At 39.6% G+C, this 25696-nt stretch overlaps 1 protein-coding gene across 2 annotated transcripts in view; it reads left to right on the top strand.

Annotated features, from left to right (window-relative positions):
• LOC109194272 (collagen alpha-1(I) chain) overlaps nt 1-25696 on the top strand; it is a 99879-nt gene that overhangs the window by 49560 nt on the left and 24623 nt on the right. The window contains exons 7-29 of one of the 2 annotated variants that reach the window (XM_019354425.2): nt 7375-8019; nt 9703-9747; nt 9987-10106; nt 10862-10900; nt 10989-11042; nt 11125-11178; nt 14905-15012; nt 15122-15175; nt 15635-15688; nt 17641-17685; nt 18211-18264; nt 18676-18720; nt 18818-18871; nt 20271-20315; nt 20424-20477; nt 20604-20648; nt 22564-22617; nt 23095-23139; nt 23219-23272; nt 23981-24088; nt 24392-24445; nt 24800-24853; nt 24961-25005. In XM_019354425.2, coding sequence (XP_019209970.1) covers nt 7375-8019; nt 9703-9747; nt 9987-10106; nt 10862-10900; nt 10989-11042; nt 11125-11178; nt 14905-15012; nt 15122-15175; nt 15635-15688; nt 17641-17685; nt 18211-18264; nt 18676-18720; nt 18818-18871; nt 20271-20315; nt 20424-20477; nt 20604-20648; nt 22564-22617; nt 23095-23139; nt 23219-23272; nt 23981-24088; nt 24392-24445; nt 24800-24853; nt 24961-25005 — 1929 coding nt within the window. Of the gene's footprint in view, nt 1-7374; nt 8020-9702; nt 9748-9986; nt 10107-10861; nt 10901-10981; nt 11043-11124; nt 11179-14904; nt 15013-15121; nt 15176-15634; nt 15689-17640; nt 17686-18210; nt 18265-18675; nt 18721-18817; nt 18872-20270; nt 20316-20423; nt 20478-20603; nt 20649-22563; nt 22618-23094; nt 23140-23218; nt 23273-23980; nt 24089-24391; nt 24446-24799; nt 24854-24960; nt 25006-25696 lie in introns of those variants that run through there. The other variant, XM_019354426.2, reaches the window with a different exon arrangement.

Below are 25696 nucleotides of genomic sequence, written 5' to 3'. Positions count from 1 at the left end.
ATTGGCTGGTACTTGCTCCTGGGATGCCTATTGCTGGATTTATTGGGGTTGCATGTACAAGGTCAAAGACGACGGGATGGAAAGGTACTCCCCACTACAGCTCATACATGTACTGATTTTAACCTTTTCTTTGGAGCTTTCTGCTCTGATGCAGTCAGACTCTGGGCAGGAGTGAACTGCACTCAGTGTGGAGGTGCTTTTAATGAGATTTACTTGGCTGAGGATGCTTTTGGTTCTAATTAGACTCCAAGATTGCAACTGATGTGATTTTCAACTTATAAATACCCTAAAGATGCTCATAAAAGCAAGTTTTTAAAACCTTAACTCTTATATTATTTGTCTTATGCTTGAATTTTCTTTTAGTAATACTAAACAGTATAGTGAGATTCTCATTTCTCACACTCATACCATTTATCCAGGCTTGGGAACAGCACATGGAATACACTTTCTTCCAGTCCCTTCTCCTGGTCTCGAACCAGGGATCTTTCATATGTAAGGGAAACAATTTGCATTACTGATGAGAACATTTAGTGAAAAAGGCACACCCCTTGGTCACTTTCTTGGATTCAGAATATTACATTAGACAGATGTACCCCTGCATGGTTTATAGTTTGTCTGGCTAACTCGTCTGCGAAGCTTTCAAACTACTTAAAAAACAAAGGAAAATTTGAACAGTAATGCACCATTTTTTTTGTAAAAACTATGATTCATGGGAACATTAATGACAGTCATTGCTCATTTAGAAGTGTTCTGTTGGTTATTTTATTATTTTTTTATCTGTTTTTATATTGCTGTGGATGTGAGAGTTATTCACGAGGGCTCGTGTCTGTGTCGGCCACCATGAAAGAGGCTACTGTCAGGAATCATCTTGATGATGGCTGTTAAAATGTTCGTGCAACCATTTGGTGCAAAGAATGGCGGAGTTGTGATGAAGCTGGTTTAAGAAAGACAGAATAAATTCAGGGCACAGGGACAAAGGACAAACAGTATACCGTAAAGCTTTTATTCTCTCTTTTACAGTAAGAAAACATTTTAGACTGCCCTTGGCACTTTTCAGTAACATTTTAAATCTGGCAAATCCAGCTACCAGTACTTGGTAGGCTGGAGAGCAGTTTTATTGTGGAAGAAAAGTTTAGGTATTTCTCCTCTTCTCCATAATGCTTTATGATCTCATTGTACATTCCCAGACCACCACTGCTGAACTGGTGGATGCTTTGATCACAACTAACCGTACCATTTCTAACATGGGTGGTCCCGCTGGTCCTAAAATCCCTAAACGCGACGGCGTTAATGCCACACACTTGACCTGCTGAGCTGCAGTGGAGTCACACACTGACTTGTGTGCACATGACAATCATGATAAACACACATATCATTGTAAGACATTTAAACACACACTCTTTTTTTTAATCAATTTTTACTTTATCCTCCCACCTAATGAATTCCAACATTTTGATCATTATTACTTTTGGGTACATTAGACCACTGTCATCACACATTTTTCCAGGCCCAGTTGTCTATTGCTGCTTGCAAGACCTAGCCAGTCTGAGAGCATCTGCATACCTGTGTCTTAGCGAGATTTACGGACCTTGCCATTTGATTAGCCCTTTGTAGGAGCAAGTCTTCATTGTCTGTGTGTGCGTGCACATGTGTGTTGATAATAGTACTCTAGCCTGCAGCATCTTTGTCAGGCTGTGAGGCCCCTATAGATTTCTTATTACTGTCAGCTCCTTATGCCTCCTGAGACTTGAGCTTTGTGTAGATGGCCATTAATTTAGCCCAGGTATGCCCTGTCAACACCTGCCGTAACTTTTATTTACTGTGTGTAAGAGTGACACATGAGTTAAATGGAGATATATTTTTTTTAATTAGTGGATGAAAAATGCTCCTGCTTTGTTTTAATGGAACTGATGTCATTGTGGAAGTCATTCCAACAGCATTACCATGTGCAATGGTATTGTAACTAAGATGATAGTAAGACAATATGATGGATTAGGTTAGATTCAAGTCCCTGCAAGTTTGGCTAGTAGTTGCCTTGAAGGCTGGAAAAGCACCCTGAAAAACAAATGGAGAAGCATGCTTATGCCTTTAATACCTGGATTTATTAGCCAAGTGTTTATATGAATGCAAATGTTTAAGGCAATACATTTACCCACTTTGTTGTCTGGTAGGTAGAACTAAAAAGGATGTTACCTTTAAGACATTTGGCACATTTCCTGTCAGTTAATTGGCTCATCATATCAAAACTAATACTGGCTGAATCCATCATGTTTTTTGCATAGTACTAACTGTCTGCATCTAGTCCTAGCAGCACTTATCTTGTATCCATTATATGTATACAATATATATATGTATATGTATGTATATATATATAAAAAGCAAACACACGCACATAAATACACACACACTTTGAACACGCTTGCTTGCTCAAGCCTGCTACTACAGAACCTTTGGAGAGATATCGAGTGTAAACATCGTCTTGGCTCATGATTGAAAGGCTCATAGAGTTACTTGCTGGGATTATTAGAGTTTCGTTTGACAGGATAAATACACAGACACATGCTATGCAGTGTCTGCTCTGTAGATCATCTTTAAAACTGCTGTTTTAAAGATGACTCATGGAGGCCTTGGTGTGACCTTAGACTGACAAGAGTTTAAACTTGAATTTCAGCTGTTCTTTCACATTTAACATTACCCTGATGATACTCTAGGACCATTAGATTACAGAGTGTAGAGAAGATCTATTGATAAACACAATCCATTAGCTTCATTCTCAGTGTCTAACATTCACACAGGTCCAATACTGATGTGTAGGTTAGAGAAGTACAAGTGTGGGCCCCTGACTCACAGTTACTCAACTGTTTGCTCTCTAAATATGATCAAAAACATATCGATCTTTCTGTGGTATAATGTGGTGAGCTCCACTGTTAAATCATAAACTGTGCGACTGCGACATACTTCATGATATATTTTGTTATTGTCAAAACATTCCTTAGAATTAGCCAAACCGACAGTGTTTCAGTACATCATCACTCTGACTTCGTTATCCTCTTTGTGGCACTCATCTCCAAGTTCAAAGGTTTCCTCTGAATGCAGAATACAGAGAATACAAATCCCTAATAAACTGGCCGCAAAAATATGATTTCAGTTTAAGAAAAACAGCTGTGCACTTTGGTTCTTAGGAAATGCTGCTCAAACGGGACTGAGCAGTACCTTTGTTGAGGATTCTTCAGATGGATAGATACAGTCACAAGGAATTCTGGTTTCAGTTTATTGAGGGCATTCATTTATGCACAGCCCTCTTAAGGTCCCACCACAGTTTTTCAATAAGGATGAGGTTTGGACTTTGCTGGGCCTATTCTGTTTAAGATTTTCGGGTGTGTTTGGGATCATTGTCCTGTCGCATGACTCAGTTTGGACCAAGCTATAGTTATGAGACAGACCTCACAATTGACCCTATAGTACTTTGGTATCGAAAGAAGTTCACGATCGACTCGGTGACTACAAGCTGTCCCGTCTTTGGTTGCAGACCGTTCCCAATCATCACTCCTCCACCACCATGCTTGACATTTGGTATGGGTGGTTTGTTTTTTGCCAAAAATGGTCAGACATCTTGTTTTGTCTCATCTGTCTGAAAGGCATTTTTCCAGAAGTCTTGGGATTTATTGAGATGCAACTTTGCAAACCTAAGCTTGACTCCACATTCTTGTTAGAAAGAAGAAGCTTTGTCTTTGCAACCCTTCCAAACAAAGCCATACTTGTTCAGTCTTTTTCAAAGGGTACTTTCATTAACAATTAATATGCTAACTGAGGCCTGTGCGGTCTGACATTTTTTGCAATTTCTCCAACCTTTGCATGGCCTGAGTTTGGGGGGAATTTGCTGAGACTTCCGCCCCTGAGAAGATTGTGGCAATGTCTTAAGAAACGCCTGAATGCTCCAGATGAGGAGCAAAACTGCCAAAACGTCTACTTTCAAGGAGGCGGTCTCATCGGCTGATAATCAGTTAGTCAAGTGAACTTGAGAACTTTCTTTTAGACAAGATTGCATGTTCATGTTTGGTACTCTGGATAGTATCTCCAGCAGAAATATTTGCCTTGATTCACTGACTGTATCTAAGAGATGGATGTAGCCCCCATGACGTCACCTATTTGTTTGTGAAGATCGGTTCTGAAGCCTTGAGCTTCAGCATCTTGGCTGTGTGTGTCCTTTTTTAAAGACCAGACATGGCTGTACTTGTCAGTGCTGTAAAGCATGCCCTGTTTTATTTTCTATTTTACTCTAAAGGGGACCGTCATTTACAAAATGAATGTCATTTTATATTAAATTAGGAAACTTGCAACTGAGTTAATAAAAACATCAGGAAAGTGTTTACTGAAGTAATAAATTAAGCAATAAGTCTCTGTACTGTACATGTGGACTTTTTTCCAGCTGAAAGTTGCTCCTTGGTAGCCATTAGATTTATTTTAGATTATTTTATTTTCAGACATCAGTTGGCTTTATTTTTTAGACCTGGAGGATATACCCATGCTTCATATATATATATATATATATATATATATATATATATATATATATATATTATATATATATATATATATATATATATATATATATATATATATATATATATATTATATTATATATATATATATATATATCTATATATATATCTATATATCTATATATATATCTATATATATATATATATGTATATATATATATAGTTGATGATGTGTGTTCATTTTTTGCACATTACAGTATATTTTTATAAAGTTTATTTTGTGTATTTTGTGTAAAGTACAACATATAACATTATATCCTAAAGGCTTGTAGTCATTGACAACTATCAGCACCTGGCTGACTGGCCGATGCATAATGGTATTCCTACTAAGTATGACCTGCGGTGGCTCATAAGAAAGTCTCTCTGACTGAAAGGGAGATAAGCGGAGGAGACGATGTTGACCAGAGGAGATCCAGTGTCAGGTTATCAACTGGGCCTGTTTGACTGAATGTGGCCTGGGATAAGAGAAAAAGAGAGAAGGGGCTTTTGTTTCCATTCGGGGCACTGGCTTTGGCTCTTGCCTATCTCGGGCCTTTGCTGGCCTGGCTGACTGGCCCCATTGCACAAGGCTAATTGCTGGCATGTTGTTTCAGGTGAATAAAAGCCATGTTCAACTTATTTGACATGTTTCTGGCAGTTTGGGCATGTCACTGAGCATGCTGAATTGATTTTTGCCTTGATAAACGACTATAACCAACAAAAAAACAGATCCTATGTATATATTCATATATATTCCTGCAATCTTTCCAGTACATTTGTATCCCTAATATTTGATTCTCTCATTTTTCTTTAGCTCTGTTTACATCCCATGGAAAATTTTATTTAGTTCTCAGATATCGGTGGAAGGAATATGAACTGTTGCCTTCTCTGCTCACTGTGCCTTTTCTGCTGAAAAAAAGGCACAGGTTAATGGTCCAAACACAAAACTTAGTTTCACTTATGTGCCACTTATGTTACTAAAAAAATTACTATATGACTTCAACAGTTAAAATGATATTTATTCAGCATGATTTGTGACAGGTGTACCAGGATCAAGACGTCTGCATATCTCCAGATGACCAGTTCCTTCAAACGATTCGGTTACATAGACCTGACGTCTATTCTGAGAGAATATTGAATTGTATCTTGTGTTAGACCCTTGTGCAATGTGTTTATAAGAAAGTGGTTTACAAACCTCATTTGGCCAAACAGTTGATTAGCAATTTAAAAGTAATGACCCTCTTGTCTCTGTTTAGTTTTTACCCCTTAACTAAGATATTCTTTATAATTTTGGTGTATTCAAAAGACAAAACAAGGAGGAAAATCAGAACAGTGTATCTCACCTGTATAAACCTATGTGCTCTGAAAGGCCCTTTTTTCAGACCGTGTAAACCCCCGCCTCCTTTTGCTCTTCCTGTCCTTCTGCTTTCCATATGCCTCTTAGCTCCGCTTTTGTGCTCTCCATTTCAGCCCATTAGGGTCATCAAACAAAATTTATAGCCCTGTGGTCCCTTTCCCCTGAAAGGCCTCTCTCACTATTCTCCATTCCCTAGGGCCCAACATTTTGCTGTGTTTTGTTGTGTGTGTGCGTGCATATATATAAGTTCACATTTTGACAGCTGACAAAGCTGATTTACAGTGCGAACGATTACAGAATAAAGAGCTGTCGATTAAAGCTCTAAACTGTATAAACTGTTGTGGGGAGGTGTAAAACAGAGTTTGACACAGAGGGAGCCTATGTTGCTCCAGTGTAGAGTCTGTACTGAAGTAAAATTTCTTACAGTACAGTCTGCAAAGACAGCTGCTGTAAATAAAAAGGCACTACTCAGTCTTGTCAAGATTGATGTTAAACCTGAGACGAAGATCCAACTAGAGATAGACGTGCTTTAGCCTGAGTATCAGCTGGGGGATAGAAGTAACAGTAGGTAATGCTGTGGAATTTGAGCAGCAGAAATGTTCCTTTTTATAGTTTAGGAGAGGAGATCTTTATTGTCATTATTTACAACAGCAATGGTATCCCAACCATGCTGTAAGAAATGTGATGGCTGACCTACAGTGACGGTCAAAGGGCAACGAGAGACTGTGGCAGTTTGGAAAGGTTAAGTGCTGAAAAGAGAAGTTCTCAATAGTTTTGGGTTCAATTGGGATCTCAGTGTGAACTGCTGAAATGTTAATTAGAGACAGCGTATTTAACTATTTTGAAAATAAATGCCATTATCAGTTGTGGTGGTGTGCATTTTTATTTGCCAGATGGGTTAAAAGTAACTGTCGTGAAAAGAAGAGGAACTAACTGACTTGAAGGCAGATAAAATGAAATAATGCCAGATGTCAGTAACGTGTTTTTTTCTGTGGGCAGAGGCCTGTAGTAGGGGGAAAATGTGGGTTTTTGTCATTTGGATTTAAAACCATCCCAACACCAACATTTCTTTATTACATAATAAATTTTTATTCATTTAAAAAAGTGTTGCTTTTTTTCAGACAGCTTTCAGAAAGAGCTTTTGATTTGACAATGATTATATGGTGTGTTTTGCTTTTGTCCACTTGTCATGACATTGGTTTCTCTCATCAACAGAGTCTCTACTGTCAGTGTGTTATTGTTCTCATTTCTATTGACTGATGGTAATGGTAGTAAGGACATTACAAACTGCACCAGGCTGATTTTTATCTTAGTATTTTTAAAGCTCATCACAAAGTCCACCACAATAATGCAGAACCAAACAATGAAAGATTCATACAAGTGCTTACATGAAACAGTGCTACAAACCAGAAAACCGCTGCTTTGATGTCTCAAAGATGGAATGTGAGCCCCGATTCTTGTTTTCTTTCTCAACAGAATGCGTTCCTGCGACGAGAAAGTTCACGAGGCGATGGGACGGTCCCTTCTAGACCCAATCGGAAAGGTTCAGTAGGTCGTGGGGATGTCCTTTTGGTGGATGAGGACACTGACTTGTTGGATACGATCTTCCAAAATGGCAGACAAGTGAACCCACGGTTAAAACCTTCCAGAAATGGACCGAAGGGAAGCCAGAAAGGGAAACCTGAACTATCATCTAAAAATATGGAGGAAAACATTACCACAGAGAAGAAAAAAGATTCTAATGGGAGGACTTCATCACTGTTTCCTGGAAAGCCTTCAGATGATGTAATAGACCTGGACATTGGAGGTTCTCCTAAGAAGCCCTCGCTAGGTTTTCCTGCACCTCCTAAGATTCCTTCAGATCCCAGATCCACCACAGATTCCAGCAAAGAGACCACAACTATTTCACCTTTACCTGATGTCAAGGGGAGCTCCCGCACCACGCAGAGTTCCATACAGTTTGATCGTAGACATGAGCACAAAGGCAGACTACCAGAAAAAGGCCGCCCTGCAACTGTAGCCATTGTGTCTAGAGATGGAAACCTGGTTTTGGGCTCAGATGGCAAAATGTACCGGCTTCAGAGAGGCCCACCTGGCCGTATGGGTCCGCCCGGGCTGGAAGTAAGTGGTCTTTTGGTCTTCTCATTGCTCTCATTGTTAGATCTGTTGTAGTTTGCTCTCCCTCATGTCCATATCTCAGTGAGAATTTTTTTGCAGAGTTTCAAGTTATTCACTTTGTTTATCAAAGCAAAGGCCTTCCTGTTTGTTTAAAAGTAAATTGGATGTATAATATCAGTCCATTGTTGGATGAGATAAAAAAAAAAAAATCTTTGTGAATGAAAAGAGTGTAACGACTGTTTGCTTTTACAGCTTACAAGCGCTGTTCTCCATCAGCTGCCATATGAATCTGATTAGGGCTGGTTACACTCTTCAAACATGCGCTGATCCACATGTCTTTGTTGCTGTGATGGGAGCGCTCGCGCTTAGGGAGTCTCAGCCGTTTGTCATAGCATTACACAATATGACAGGATTACCCTTTGGCTTCCAAGTTATCTGATTGGTAGGGAGGAGTAAAGTCAGTTCATACTGTCTAGTTGGAACACTTACCTGGTCTAAGAAGTGGGTCTTAACTGTGACTGCAGTGCAGACAGAACCAAAAGCAGACATCACATCTGGTTACGTCTGGAGTCACGCTGCCATAAAATCCACAGGATCACTCAGCACGATTAATGTGATTAGACCCAGCCGAACATGAGGGAAAATGTCCTGTTGGCTTTTCTGTCCACATACGCGGCACAACAGGCTCTTCTTGATCATCTTGAATCCTATCTCAAAGTAGAAAAAAGCATGTTTCAGGAAAGTACCTGGCTGCAAAAATTAATTGATAAAGGTATTTAGATGATGTATCAAAATGACTCAAAAGGCTGTCTAATCAACACATATGTAAACTTCTGATGATAATTTTTCTTGGCTCACATCAATTGCCCGATAACCATAGACGGTAGCTCTCACTAATGTCAATCTAAAGATGAGTTAACTTATTATTATTATTATATGCAAACTTTTCAAAATTGATTACACCGTCTTCCCTCCATCAATTTGCATTGCAAGCTTTATGTTGTCAAAAATACTGGACTCACATTTGTGGATTTGTTAGGATTTGAGTGTTGTAAAACTAATGCCCAAAATCTATGTGGATGTTGATAATCCTGGCACCCTAGCCAGTTTATATAGTGAGTTTCATCCGGATTAATTAACGTGTCAAGGAGGCGTTAGGTAACAGAGATACACTGCAAGCATTATAGTAAGATTCAGGACAGACTTAAAGAAACTTTCTGTAAATTAGTGTTCAGACTTGGTCAGAATCCATAACATAGACAGAGTAATCCTGAAAGATTCATCAAGATTTACCAAATTTTTGAATTTTTCCAGATCCTACAGGAAGCACCAAAGAAGCCACACACACTTCCTATCAATTTACAACAGCGTTACTGAACAGTATAACCTGATACGCCTATCTTAAAATGTTTTATTGTTGTAGGTTTAGGGAGGGAGCTCTTGTAAAATGAATACCTTTTGCTCCTCAATGTGCCACTAGCTGTGAGGTTTTACAAGGATCGAGTATTATCAGGTCACCTTTTTTGCTTCTACAAAGTAGTAGAAAAGTCTTAAATGTCAGGGATAAACTGTCACGTATCTGTGGCTTGTTAAAGTTGGTGGTAAATACTGTTTTGTATCGTGACAGCTGATTTATCCTCATTGCATTTTGTCTTTTTCGTTTATTGAGAGTTAATGTTTCCACAGGGTTGTCCTGGTGAGCCTGGCCTCCCTGGGTTTAAAGGTGATAAGGTAACAGAAGCTTGTTTGTAACCTAGTAAGTTATGATGACATGTTAAATTAAAGCTGCTTCTGATTTAATATCTCAGATGGTATCTAATGTTTAAACCTCAGTTTCAATCCAAAACATCTTTTAATACCTTCCACTAACTCTTATTACGGTTATTTATGCCAAAGTCCAGTATTCTATCAAATAAAACAAGAACTGATATATTATTTACCACATAAATTGATTTATTTTGCAAAAACAGGGAAAGACAGGCCCTGAAGGGAGACAAGGAAACAAGGGGGAGAGGGGACCTCCTGGACCGCCAGGTTTACCAACCCTCTACCTGTGGAGGAACACTGCTGAGGAATGGGCTGCATTCCAGGTACAATGTTCTGCTATATAATACTTAAGCTTAGCCTGCTCCACTCATATTGCAGGGCCAGTGGCAGGGTACATCCTGAGCAGATTACCAGGACACCACAGGGCTAACACGGACATCTACAGACTCTTAGATTCACACTTATAGCAAGTTCAGAATCATAGATTACTCTGACGTGCATGCATTCAGACCATGGTTGGAAACCAGAGTACCTACTGGAGGAAAGTGCAAACTGCACACAGAAAGACCCCCAGGAGGAAACCTGTTGTTGGTTTACCAACTGCTTTCCTGGCCTTCCATTAAACATCAAGGTACCAAGTACAGAACGCCTCAAAGAAGTTGTTATTATATGTTCCTCTCTCCTTTGCCCTCATATAATTTATTGTGAGTCACCTAAAGGACACATAGGACTTGAAATGATCTTCGATGTTACTTAAACCTAGATTCCCAGACTATCTGTGAAACCTTTAACCCTTCGGTTATCGTGCATGCAAGTTGATGATCTGTCCTCATCTGTTTAATCTGTTTCCATTGGACACAGCTGTGTGTTGTATAAGGCACGTACTTATACACACACGCATATAATATGCCAGCATGATGGAGAGCTTCAAGTCAGTTATTGGAAAAAGATGACAGAAATAAAAGTCTGTTAGTGGTTTGTGAAGGCGATTTGTTGCCGTGTGTGCTTTGAACTATATGTGGACAACCTGTTGTGGTCACTATTTGTTACTTAATCTGTGTTTCCATTTTTCTTGCAGCAAACCAGTTTCTACCAGTTGCTTGCTGCAGGTTGGCCTGTAAGTATGCTGTTCTCTTCTAAAAGCCATTCTGTGTTTCGTTTGTTTCTGTGAATCTGAGGCGGGTTTCTTCTCTGTGAGCTTGCAGAGTAGAGAAGGCCCCGCAGGACCACCTGGAGAAATGGGCAGGCCTGGCAGACAGGTTAGAGATGAGTTCTTTTTAGCAGTATATTAGTGCATGTTACGAACATGTCCCCATGTGATTTAGTGATTTTCTTTCACAGGGGCCACCTGGTGAACCCGGGGAGCGAGGAAGACCAGGGATGCCAGGAGAGATGGTAAGCAAACAAACCAATATTTCCTGCTCCAGAAATTTCAGCAAGTTTGGTGTCAATAAAGAAATGTGTTGCAAGCCCACAAATTTGATTTAGCTTGCCAAAGTCAACGTGTAGAAAATAACTTGAGATAGATGGATGGATGGATCCAGAATTCCAGCAGTAAATTTAATACTAAATGCAATGAGCTGACACATATTAATACATGAAGCCTGTCCTGAAACATCCTCTTTACATGTTTAATCTTATTATTTGGTTTTAGTCTTGAATGTGATGAATATCTCTAATTTGTGTCACAAAAATTACACACCCATTTTTAGTAAACGCTGACACATTTGGTGTCGCTGGAAACATTGGGTGGTTCATCAAAGCGAACCAGCCAATGTTGGGGATTGAGCAAGTCCACTGTGGACGATTAAGTGCTAATTTGAATTAAGCGTCACATAGCTGGTTCAGCAGAGTGAATGCGGTTAAAGGGAGTGGGTGTTTGGAAACCCTGTGTGCATGAAACTCCCTATGATGTAACCATTCTCATATTTAGAGAACAAACTTTTTTTTTTTTTTACTGCAAAATTAAGACATTGCATACTTTCTGTGAGTAAATTTGATTACACTGAACCATAGTTAATCAAGTTTTCTATTGTGTTATTTCATACGTTTCACATTATCTCAGTGGGACCTCGTTATTTGTCGCTTATTGCCTGGTTTTATTAAATCTGAAAACCTCTGACTTGATTTGTTTGGGTGACTGGCTTTTTAAGGTAGAGGTAAATCTTACATCCATCTCGAAAACCGTCTCAAAATACATAAACATGAGTCCTGGAAGTGGGCTCTGACTGTATGGAAATTGAAAGCCAGGGCCATGTATTGTGTGAGGTCTCAGCTGGGTAATGAGAAACACTGTGGTTTGGGATTGTTGGAAACACTCAGTCACCTTTGCTGCCTGTAATGTTTGGACCTGTGTGGCAGAGGATATTGATCTGCTGTTTGTGTTTGTTTGTGTCTGAGTCACTGTGTAGTCTACGCTGACAAAGCACCTTGCTGTTTGTGCAAAAATAATCATACATCAGCACTGTAAGCAATGCTGGGGTGTGTCAGCATCAATCACGGAAAATTCAAATGTGTTGTTGACGTAAAAAAAATCACAAATAAAGGCTCTTTGTAAAATCCTATTAGAGCAAAAGAACACAGAGTAACTGATGAAATGTAAATGGATTAAAAGTCCCTGTTTTGCATAATAATCCTTTTCAAATAGTATTATTACTGTATTAGTTCAGGTACTATTAATATAGTACCTAAACAGTACTATATTAGTACTGTTTAAGACGCTGGTGGTGTAATGATGTGGGGGATTCTTTCTTGACACACTTTGGGTCCATTTGTTCCAAATGAACATTTTTTGTAAACCACAGCCTGCCTGATTACTAGTTCTGATTATGTCCATGTCTTGATGGCCACAGTACCCATCTTCTGATGACTGCTTCTAGCAGGACAATGCTCCATGTCACAAAGCTCAAATCATCTCAAAGTGATTTCTTTGTTGAACATGACAGTGAGTTCACTGCACTTAATGGCCTCCACAGTCACAAGCCTCAATCCAGCAGCGCACCATTGTGCAACTGTGTGATGCTATCATGCCAATATGGACCAGAATCCCTCAGGAATGTTTCCAGCAGCTGGAAAATCAAACTGATTTCTCAGAAATAAGGCAGGTCTGAAAGCATAAGAGGGTAAAACCTGGCATTAGTAAGGTGTACCTAATAAAGGTCGAACTTATATAAAAGACCGTGTCTCTAAAATCACTGGCTATGAGGTGACTCAAGCTAAAATCGCCTCCCAGTGTTTTAAACCTAAACAAAAGGAAAGCTGTACTAAACTAAACATGATGTCGGTATTGCTCATGAAGTCAAGTTTTCAAGTCAAAAGATGGACATGGGATTTAAAGTTATCTGGTTCAGGGATCCCAGTATAGCTCACTGGTTGAGCATGTGGCCTCATGCATGCCTTCTCCCACTCTCTCTCCCCTCCTGAATGTTGTACTATCAAATAAAGGCAAAAATGCCCCAAAGAGCTTTTTTTCAATCCAGTGAATGTGTAACAAAAATTAACTGTAACACAAAATTAAAATAGTCACAAGCCTACAAGTAAGTGTCTTACATAAACCAGTAATATAAAATACCCCACTCTTCATGAGAGAGTAGCATGTCCATCAGTCTAACCTTGTAAAGCTGAATAAAAACATAGGTTTTGTCTATGGAGCCATTCACACATTGTATGTTTTTGTAAGTATGACCATGTTGAATCTGTAGGCTGAGATTCAGGATGTTTATCCATTATTACGCTGACTTGACTAGTGTGGCACACTATTGCAGTGGTTAGCATTGCCTCACAGCCAAAGTTTGCTGTGCAGAGTTTGCATGTTCTCCCTGTGGCTGTGTGGGTGTCCTGCTGTTACTCAGGTTTCCACCCACAATCAAAACATGCATGTTAAGTTAATTGGCAATTCCAAATTAGCCATAGATGCAGATGTGAGAGAGTGTGGTTGTGTGCTCCTCTGTGTTAGCTCTGTGATGAACTGGCAACCTGTCAAAGGTGCCTTTTGCTGTATTTCAGCTGACATATAGACTCGGCACAACTCCTTAGCTTAACCACCCCATGTGATTGTTGTACGTTAATGGGTTAATAATTTTTTTGAGTAAGAGGGAGAAAAAAACACAGAGAACTGAGATCCCTGGATAAGATTAAATTATTAATTTTTCTTAAGATGATTCATAACCAGCATATACAGTAATACAGTTTCCTGGTTTATACTTGAGTGGAAACTCCAAAAGAAAGGCCTCCGTTCGCAAACCCATCTGGTGGGCTGGATTGAACGTATTTGTTTCTTTTTGACGATACCGGCTTAGGTCATTTGTAAATTTGTGGCTTTTTGTTGTAAACTGAATATATTTGAGGTTTTGGACCATTGAGCAGACAGCGAACAGCACACAGACAGCAGTTGTAAACATCAGCCTGGGCTCTGGGAAATGTAGTTGTTGTCATTTTACAGTATTTTATGATCTTTTGTGGAATAAATCAGTTAATTAAGATTACTTAACAGCTCTTTGACCTTCTGCATGCAAAGTTTATATAGTGCATTTATAAGTAGCACAGAAACTTTCAGTGAACTAAGACCGTCTTGCTCATAACAGCTAAATTGGCTCTGGTGGAAACACATAATAGCAGGTTACAGTATAAAACAATAATTAATTCAACTCTCGTAAAACCCAGTTGTCATTTAAAACATTACAAAACCTACCTGGTAAAATAATTCATCATCTCAGATGCAGTGTTATTCAGTGCCAGCACAGGTGGTTTAGCCATTCACTGTGAATCGGCACGTTTCCCACCTGAGTTATTGCACAGCACAATCTTCTAGACAGTGTGTTGCCATATAGGCGATACCTTGTCTTTGTGATGAATGGCTGCACTAAGTTGGGGAGAGAGCCAGTGTCTTCACAGTCCACACTGATAATTTATAATATCTTTCCCAGTGTGAATCTCTGCGCTCCGTGGATTTTACTCACTGCAGTTCCAGTTTATTTGATTACGTATTTGTAACTTTTACATTGTCAGGTTTGATAGTTGTCTTGAAGTAACAAGACAACCATATCAGAAGTAAAATATCAAAACTGTCCACCAGCAAGCTGCTGTATGAGCATTAAGTGTCTGATTTATGCTGTCTGACAGGGGGATCGAGGTCCTCGTGGCCCTCCAGGACGATCCGGGACTGCAGGGCGAGATGGGGACAATGGGGAAGATGGTCAGCCGGGGTCACCTGGTGTTCCCGGATCACAGGTGGGCATATTCTGTTTATGTTAACTGTTAAACAACACGCAGAGTATGGGTGAGTGTGACACAGATAGTAAACTAGTGTATGTTGAGTGTTTTCTGTTGAAACCTTCAGGGCCCGTGGGGATACAGGGGAGAGCGAGGACCTAAAGGGGAAAAAGGTGATGAGGTGAGTAATAAAACAGCACAGCCATTTTTTGATGGAACACAATATATGTGTTGTTTAAACATTTGATTTACTGTTGTGAAATTCTGTTTATGTATTGGCAGGAACATGTTTAGACTCTGTGCAGTCTTACTGTCACCTTTTAGCTTTAGTTAATATTTGCTGTCACTGTAGTTCAGATTCAAGCAGTTTGTCTAATCGAAGTTTATTATGTTTTCGTGTCGGTCGCAGTGATGGCTTCTTTTTTAGAAATGTTTTCACAGGTCAGTGTTTTTAAGTGTTAACAGAAGAAGCTCAAATTATCAATTCTTATACTTTTAATCCACATTTAATGAGGTTTTTTTAAGCACCTTCTGCTCAAAGGGGAAAACAATTATGTGAAATTAATTGAAATTAATTGATGTTCATGCATATAGAAAAAATCATTTAAACGATGGATGTGTTTTTTGCTAATGTCTCCAGGGTCTTACTGGCCCCAGAGGTCCAAGAGGTGAAATTGGTGAACCTGGCGAGAAGGTACTCTTTGATGAATTTACATGTTTTTTGATAAATCTTAAATATATAAATTAGAATTACATCTTGTAAAGATTGCACACTGGGTTTATGGATTGCTCAGCAGTGCTGTCGATAGTGGTCAGAGGAGGGGTAAACAATAATCCAGTGGCAGGATGTTGGGTGGTCCTGTGCTAGATACCACCTAGAGGTCTTGCAGAGTTCATGTTTTTTGTTTAGTTGAAGCCATTTTGTTAGGACCAAATATATTAGACAGGGGTCATAATGTTTTGTGGGTCATGTGGATATATATACAGTTAAGCCCATAATTATTCATACCCCTGCCAAATATTGACTTAAAGTTACTTTTGTTCAATATGCAAGTTCTTTTTTGAGCAGAAATGACACAGGTGTCTCCCCAAAGATAATAAGACGATGTACAAGAGGCATCATTGTGGAAAAAAATATTTCTCAGGTTTTATTTATATTTTAGCAAAAAGTATCATGTCCAGAATTATTCATACCCTTCTCAATAATCAATAGAAAAAAGCCTTTATTGGCTATTACAGCAATCAAACGCTTCCTATAATTGCAGACCAGCTTTCTGCATGTCTCCACAGGCATTTTTGCCCATTCATCTTTAGCAACGAGCTCCAAATCTTTCAGGTTGGAGGGTCTTCTTGCCATCACCCTGATCTTTAGCTCCCTCCACAGATTCTCAATTGGATTCAAGTCAGGACTCTGGCTAGGCCACTGCAAAACGTTACTGGTGTTGTCTGCTAACCATTTCTTCACCACGTTTGCTGTATGTTTTGGGTTATTGTCGTGCTAAAATGTCCACTGGTTCCCAAGGCCAAGTTTTTCTGCAGACTGCCTGATGTTGTTGTTGAGAATCTTCATGTATTGCTCTTTTTTCATGGTGCTGTTTACTGTGATTAGGTTCCATGGTCCATTGGCTAAAAAACACCCCCAAAGCATTAGGTTCCCACCACCATGTTTGACAGTGGGGATGGTGTTCTTTGGGTTGAAGGCTTCTCCATTTTTATGCCAAATGATCACAATGATGCCAACATCATTGTGACCAAATAATTCAATTTTTGTTTCATCTGACCATAACACTGAAGACCAGAAACCTTCTTCTTTGTCCAGATGAGCATTTGCAAAGGCCAAATGAGCTTTTGCATGCCTTAGAAGTGCCTGGAGATGTGGCGTTTTCCTTGGTCTGCATCCGTGGAACCCAACAGTGTCCGTTGGACTGTCTGGCTTGAGACATTGCCACCAGCAGAGCCCAGATTCACCAGAATGGCCTTGGTGGTGATCCTTGGATTCTTTTTCACCTCTCTCACTATTCTCCTGGCCAGCACAGGTGTCACTTTTGGCTTCCGACAACGTCCTCTGAGATTTTCCACAGTGCGGAACATCTTGTATTTTTTAATAATACTTTGCACTGTGGCCACTGGAACTTGAAAACATTTGGATATGGCCTTGTAGCCCATTCCTCACTTGTGAGCAGCCACAATGCGCAGCTGCAGGTCCTCACTGAGTTCCTTTGTCTTAGCCATGACTGTCCACAAACCACCTGCAGAGAGCTGCTGTTTTTCACCTGTTGAGTTGATCAAAACAGCTATTTCTAATTAATCAGGGTAATTAGGATGCTTTAGAACAGCTTTGACTATTTGGAATGGTATGGAACTTTGGATTTTCCCAGAGACTGTGACAGTTTGTAAAGGGTATGAATAATTCTGGACATGATACTTTTTGCTCAAATGTAAATAAAAGCTGAGAAATACTTTTTTTCCACAATGATGCGTCTTGTACATCATCTTATTATCTTTTGTGAGACGCCTGTGTCATTTCCAGTCAAAAAATAACTTGCTAGTTGAATAAAAGTAACTTTAAGTCAAAATTTGCCAGGGGTATGAATAATTTTGGGCTTAACTGTATATATATATTTTCAAATTTCTCTCCTTGTGTAGGGTGGAACTGGTTTACCTGGTCCACAAGGCCCTGTTGGACCCCGCGTGAGTGTCTTTTATGGTTTGCTTTATATCTGCAAAAAACTAGAAATTTCAGTTCTGTTTTTACATGATATTTATAACTCCTTTAAAGAAAAAGGGTGGATCATGAGCCAGGAGCAGTTTTCCCTTTATCTCTTTTACAAAGCAGCTCTTACTCTGTAGTCAACTGGACAAGATGCCAGCACATACATTCAAAATTAAAAATGTAAAAGTATAAGAGATTTCTTATTACACCCAACTAGTGAAAAATAAAATGAACAAAAACCTTTGTTAAAAAAAGACATGCGCTCTGTAATCCATTTTAATCTCTAATTCAGGCACCCTTTGAACTTTCAGTTTCAAACGATGAGGCATTCACTCGTGCTTTACTTGTTGGTCTATCAGTAATTTTACTTTGATTCTCCCTGGCAAGAAAATTGAGTTTCTGACTAAGCTTTAGTATCATTAATCCTCTCTTTGTATACACCCTTCCCCGTGTACTTTAATGGTATACTGCTATTAAGCTGACATCTTTAATCTTTTCTGCAGGGGCCTCAGGGAATCCGAGGTGGCGCTGGGCCAGAGGGACCCCCTGGGCCTGATGTGAGTGAGCCGCTGTCTGACTCTAGTTCTTAGAGCCTTAAAAGCAAATAGTCCTGTTTTTAGTTTGTGCCTTGAACTGTCATCGATGATGATACCAATACCTGCATTATTTTTTTTAGAGACTTATTGCTGCTATTTGTTGTGGTGATCTGTTCATTGAAAGGATTGGCCAAACTACAAGTGCACAGTATTTATCCCATGTCAAGCAAAACAAATGGAATTTGTACTAAAACCAAATTACACATTAAACAGATTTTCTTTTGTTTATGTTTTTCTATAATAAAAGGTTTTATTTTACTTAAAGCCAAATTAGGGGCAAGTGGTAATGCCTGTTTTTTTTCTGTATTCTTAAATGTATTAAAAAGTTTTATTCTTTGTCTGTTTTTTATGCTGTTTTGTGCTTATTACCAGGGGGAGAGCGGACTGGATGGCCTCCCAGGTCTGCCAGGGCCGCCGGTAAGCAGGCGGACATTCAGTGATGAATTATTAGTCTGTTTGTGGAAATTCCAGATGTACCTGCGATCATGTATGTGTGTGTCTCTGTGTGTCACAGGGTGCACCAGGTGCTACAGGACGAGTTGGCGCACAAGGAGTTAATGGCTCAAGGGTACAATCACACCTCAAGTCTTTATTTTGGCTCAGTTTGCCTGCAGGTTAAAGATGATTTTCTCATGAGGCTGAAACTAATAATCACTTTGAAAAATATATATTTCTCTCAGTCTGTTTGAATTTAGAAACACATATATACAATACTCAATTTGTAATGAAAGTACCAAAAAAAACAATTCACTAAACTGGATTTTTAAAGGATTTAATCACTTCTCAAATTTACAGTATAAGCAATTTTCAATAAATGTTTTATTCAAAAGAAGTTAATGTTTTACAAAGATAACAAAGTTAGGTATCATTTGTGTCACACTGGGGAAAACAGTGGTTGGAAAATGCAGCATGAAAGAAAAACAAATATTGCGACCATGCAGAATGAACTTTGTTTCTCTGAAGACAAGGACCAGGTCTGCAGCCACTTACAGTGAGTTGCCATCTTCCAAATACCTTTGATTCATGGCGATAAAAAGCAATAATATGCAGTCAGTCTGCTGTCAGTTTGCTATCAGTATGTTGATCACAGTTGCTTGAAGACAGGTTACCTCAAACCAGGCGACCTGTACGATTGCCTTGTGATCAACAGTGGTCACCTAGAGGTTGAGGGTGTTGCACAGTTTGTTGGGAACAAATTGGTTGCTGCAGCTGCTTAAAGTCAATCACCAAATGTCCTGTTTTTATTCCAGTGTGACTGAGCTATTAGAGAAATCTCCCCCCTACACAGTATACTGGAAATTAATAGCACTTGTCTTGTGGTGCCCCAGCAATCTATCTTTGCAGAAATCATGACCCAGTTCTCAAAAATATCTCCATAGTTTGTTGTGAGCAGTTTCATGTAGGGACATTTTTCTTTCCACTGAACCACACCCAGCAACTGTTTCCTCTGTGTAAAAGAAACTGAACGTCGTGGCTAGAGGCTCATGTTTGTGTCAGCATGACAGGCTGTAAACACTGATGGTACTCCCCTCACTTGATGATGCAGACATTTTTGGATTAGTGGATGTAAACTGCAGAAAGAAAACTGACATTTCTGCTCGTCTTCACCCATTTTTTTTAGGTTATTTTGCAAATGCTGGGTGGTTGAAGGAGTTAGAGTTATAGAGGGATGTCACTTTGAGTACCACATGGCAACTGCTGTATACATAGAATGGATGTTTTCAACAGAAGGCAGACATCTCTACAGCCAACCCCAAAAATGTGGGTTGTGACACTAAAACAGTTTAGATGGAGATACTTAGAGCACAGTATCCAAATATGTAACAATAATTTGGGGTGAAATATTCCTCTATAATAAAGGAAATGTAAATGTTCTGATCTGATGCTTGATGTGTGACGTCAGTCTAAGCCCAGACTTAGTTAACAGGTTACATCCCGCCTGTGTGTGAACTCTTTATTTCTTTTAGGGGGACATTGGACCTGCTGGCTGTGTTGGCCCTAAAGGCCCACAGGTATAAGCTTTGCTTGGTTCTGTATATGCTGCAGATAATCAGCTGTTTGGAAATGTTTAGACACTGTGTTTAACATAAAATGTTTCACCTGCCTTTGCTTTTGTGTAGGGGGCTCCAGGTTTCGAGGGACAGATTGGACCTACGGGACTCAGAGGACCGCAAGTGAGTAGAGTTCAAGGCAAGACTGTTGATGGAAGCTTTTAAGTACAGTTGAGTTGCTGCTCCTTTCACTCAGCTGTCAGTGAAATGAAGTACAAGAGGTTAATGCCAGTCTGTCCATTTTAACAGGGGCATCTAGGATTGACGGGTTCTCCTGGCCCCAAAGGAGATCCTGTAAGTTTGTTCACTTTTTCTGGTTTGGTATTTTCATTCAATAATTTAGCTGAAAAAAATGTTAAGTAGCAGCGTATTAAAGGGGAATTTCATCATTTTTGGTGATTGTCTTTCATTTAGTCTTAACCCTTAGTAATGCCATCAGGGTTGATAAAACAGGGTCAATGTTTTTTTTCATATGTGTCTCTTCTTAGTGTAATTCTGTGAGAGAGAAACATGGGAGGAAGAGATGAAAGAATGGAGAGGCCAAAGCTGCCAAATGAAAACTATTTGGTTTCATCAGTGACATCATTATTAGTTTTAATTCATATATAGCCAATAGCTCTTTTTGATGGTATGTTAGGCTGTTTAAAGGGATAATGCATTAATTTTATCTCGCAATGAAAATCCAGTTGATTATATTACTCCTCGATGTCTATATACAACACAAGGAAATGTGGCGGTGAACCTTGTGTGCAAACAGTCTATGGTCATGTGTGTGCACATCCCTATTCTGCACAGGATACATTTTTGTTTTCTTTGATCTTAGTTCTTCTACAAGGTGTGATTAAAACATTCTGCTCCATAATCAGACCAGCTCCATAAAAATCAAAAACCTATCTGATTTTAATTTGTCCAGTTTCTCGTTCACGGTCATCTTCTCATGCACATCTGGATGTTCATTTAACGCAGCTCTCATTTTTAGATCTCTCGGTAGAGCTCCAGCATGGCCCCTTAAGGGGCTAAACCTCCTCCAGGGTGTATGATGTAGCAGATTACAGAGAGCCAAATGTGGGGAGTGGTGGTGAACAAAGACTGTGTTTGTGTGGACAAAAAGCTTCAATGTTTTTTTAATGTGCTCTGAGCCGGTGAGAGATGGCAAGCTGGAATGCACTGGTATCCCATCAAATGCCTCAAGTCATTGCAGTAGATAGAATGCTGACAGCATGACTCTGTGGGATGAATTCCTGGTGCACAATCAGATAGATGCTGAAAAAAAGTGATGAACATGCTCCTTGTCTTGCCTCTCACCTAACACTCTGCCTTTGGGCTTGGAAAGTAGTGTTGACTCTTCATGTAAAACCTACTTGGTTGTAGCTGGAGACCCAGTTCCCATAACCTGCAAAGGTCCTTACATGAAATTCTGTCAGTGTGAAACAGAAGTTGACGTTTTCTCTGTTCAAGTTTGAGGCCCATGTTGAAATCACAGAGTACGAAATCCAAGTTGTCAGAAAAGAACATCCAAGGAAATGATCCGCATGTTTGATTTGGCAAATATTTTTACACTAGGTGCCCTTCTTGTTTATCTGGGCTTGGGACCGGCACTAGGCGTACATTGCATTGCGACCCCACCCCCATGGCTAGATTAGGAAAGAACACCCAGGGAACAATCTGAAAGACTGTCACACTGAAAGCTGACTGGACATGCCCTAAGAGATGACCTTGAATGTGAGAAAAGCCAAATTTTGATCAGGAAAGGTTTTTATATTTTTAGGGGTCTGTTTGGTGAGCCTCTTTTTGGAGCTCTCCCCTGAGGTGTGTCATGATGATCCTTCACGGTAGGAAAGAGCAAATGATTTCCAGGTGATGGGAGGAGAGAGGTCTCTAGGAAACACAAGTTAGCAGTAGACACTTGGTGCTTTTCATTTTGTTTCCAGCTTTTCATCGTGAGAAATAAAGCTTGACCCAAACCCACTACTTCATTTTTATCTGTTAAGTCTTACATTTGGTGGGAGTCTCCAACTGTTTTGCAGTTTAATTTCAAGTGTTTTAAATATGTTTTTTTAGTTGATATCATATTAAATCAGCATATTAAATAATATAGTTTCTATGTATGCTTAATGTACATGATGATAAGTTTACAATAGTGTACAAACAGTCACAGAAAAAAAACCCAAACTGAATTTTAATGTTTTCTGTTTCCTTTTTATGTCAGGGGCCTGTGGGGCCTATGGGGGCCCGGGGGGATCCCGGCTCAGAGGGACCAATGGTGAGCAAACACTTGTTCACGCCATTACATCATTACATTACAGCTGTATAAATACTGTGTGAGCAGACAGAATGTTACAAAGAGATCACTGAATTCACTCTCAGTTGTTTGTGGTGCTTTTCTTTTCTTTTTTCCTGTAACTTTTGTCATCGCAGCAGCTCTACTTCACAGTTTAAACTTGCAGCTTGTAAAAAGTGTTTTTCACAGTTTCTCTAAAAGTGCTACAGAGAGGGAAAAAATGCTGCAGCCTCACAGTGCCCTCTACTGGCTGTGATGGCTCATTACTGGATGCTGCTTATTAGCTCCTCACATCCTTTTCATTTAGACGTCGCCATCTTCTGATTGTATAAAACTATGTTCTTAGCAGTAATCTGCTTCTGAATCATTGACTAATGTGATTTGTGTGGTATAATTTTATATTCCCCACATTAAAACAATTAAAGTTTCTTTTTCTTTTCCTTTTTTTTTAATTGACAGGGTGCACCAGGGAGAAAGGGTGATGTGGGTTTTCCTGGAAGAACGGTAGGCGCTCATGACGAACATATTTACAGCACAACATGCTCGACTGAGCCTTTCCTTTAAACATTGTTTTCCCTCACAGGGTAACAGAGGACCAGACGGGGAAAAGGGTGATCCAGGAGCTAAAGGCGACAGAGTATGAACCTGAAACTTTATTTGTTAACACTGACAGACTGATAAAGCCTGTAATGATGTGCCTTCCTTCCTTTTTTTTTTAACTAATGATCATTTTTTGAAATTAGTTTGAACCGTATGACAGATACAGTGCAAAACTCTGCGGCCCTTTCTGGTCCCCTCCACAGAGATACTATTCTGACCATTAACATAATTTCTCTAGTCTTCTGATATGTTTTGTCACGTTGGCTTATAGATTTCAGCAGATGCAAATTGTCTCACTCAGACAGCTGCCGTATGCTCGTCTGTGCCCGGTGCCACCCTCTATTACACTGATCCCATCTAATAGCACCGTGACTGTCACATTATCACTTCTCATATTAGCCGTGATTAAAAATTCATTGCCGGCAGCTGTTTATTGCATTTTTTTTCACCGGGAACCCTAATAATATGAGAACTTTTGGGACGTTTGTCATGTTAGCGGTGAAACTTCACATATGTGTGCATCCTAAAGGACAGATGACATTCACTCAAGGAAATTGATGCTTTTATCATTTTGTGTCTAATTTATGTCAAATTAATTTGTGGTAGCAGGAAAGAACCCATCACATTCAGACAGTGTGCTTCCCAAAATGTCAAAGGTCTCCTTTAACATCTCTTTTGCTGTAAAGTCAGTGTGTGAGTAAGAAAAAAGATCTAGGTTTAATAACAATTTGAACTTTTTTTTCAGGGTATACAGGGGGCAACAGGCATTAGCGGTCCTCAGGGAGAGAGGGGCCTCGTTGGATTCCCAGGTTTCCCAGGAGCCAAAGGCCAGCCCGGCCCTGAAGGCACTGAGGTACAGTGTGTAGCACTGTGGTTAAACCTATTCATGGTGATCCCAGTGTGATACAGAAGCTGTGTGCAAATTCAGCTCTGGCAGAAAAGTCAGTCCTGTGTTTCAACAATCTCGAGTTAACCTTCAGAAAGTTAAACTTTTTTATGACACAGTTCAAAAGACTCATAATAAACACAATAAACTATGTGGCATGGTGTTTGCCACAGCTTAATATTGCATAACATGCTCTTTTATCTGGAAGCGTGCCTTTTGAGAATGAAAAAATGAGATGCGCTTGACTGACTTTATATATTTTCCACTCAGGGCATCGATGGCGAAACTGGCCTCCAGGGAAAACAGGGCAGCCGTGGGTTAAAGGTCAGTGATGATTTATGTGTCTGAACACCACAAAATGTCAGATGACTTCATATGTTGTTCCAAACGTCCAATTTAACTACGTAACAGAACTTCCAGTGACCTCCTGAATGTAAATTTGGTGGCAAATGCTCACATCCTTCAGTCCACACAATCAGTCACTAATGTAGTTTCACCACCATATAACAGCATCGCTAACGTTAAACAGAAATATGACTTATTTCTGTTCTTGTCTTTTTTCTTTTTTGTGTAATAAAAATAAAATCCGTGATTTTAATATGATTTAGATACAATTGCCACAAATCAGGACAGCTGATTGAGATGATTGAGTCATTGTAGTCACTAATATCTTTAAAGGGAAACAGAGGACCAGATGGACGTGATGGCAAACCAGGACCCAGGGGGAACAAGGTATTCAGCTCCAAAAGATGTTTGAATACTCACTTTTTTTGTTATCAAGTTCATATATATGTCAATATTAATTCATTCATATTAATCTGTTCCTTTTGTTTTCCCAGGGTTTGACCGGACAAAGAGGTCATCCTGGCCAACCAGGCCCACCGGTAAACTTATAATGTAGCTTTGGTTAGAGTAAGATTTGGCAGCTGGGGGAACGCTAAGATCTGGTGTAGCATTTCAGGGTAGGGAAAAGAATCACTTTGAAGTAAGGCATGTAAAAATTTATATTTATTTCATTTCAGTTTCAATTTCAGTTTTATTTTATAGCGCCAAATCACAACAACAGTTGCCTCAAGGCACTTTATATTGTAAGGTAAAGACCCTACAGCTGACATGTGCTGCTGCTGTTGTGCTGTGAGGTTTACTGTGTTGCGGAGTTACCTTTAACCTTTAAATAAATAAATATGACGTTAAATATGACTGTGGTGTGATTGAGACACGGCGGGTCCATAGATTGGTGTTCAGAGCCATCTTTATTTCACGCGACTGCAGCTCTCAGCTGGCAGCCGCACACACATCACACCACGTTCACAACTCTTACAACTCTCTCCCCAAACTCTGATTCCCCGTGTTTAACACGGCGGGCGTGATTGCGGATGCCGTGCAGGCACAGCACCGCAGTCCACGCCCCACCACAATGACAAACCTGAACAAACTTCAATTTGTTTCCAAGTCATTTCATAAAAAAAACAAAAATCTTTAGCAACACATCACATATAGATCTTATTAAAAGCAAATCTAGCATGATTAAGAAGCTTAAAATTTAGGTTTATTAAAACCTGAGCAGTCCTTTTG

This window comes from Oreochromis niloticus, linkage group LG7, assembly GCF_001858045.2.
Source record: "Oreochromis niloticus isolate F11D_XX linkage group LG7, O_niloticus_UMD_NMBU, whole genome shotgun sequence".
NCBI classification, from domain to species: domain Eukaryota; kingdom Metazoa; phylum Chordata; class Actinopteri; order Cichliformes; family Cichlidae; genus Oreochromis; species Oreochromis niloticus.
The sequence above is the reverse complement of the archived record's forward strand: the minus strand, read 5'-3'. Positions and strand labels throughout refer to the sequence as shown.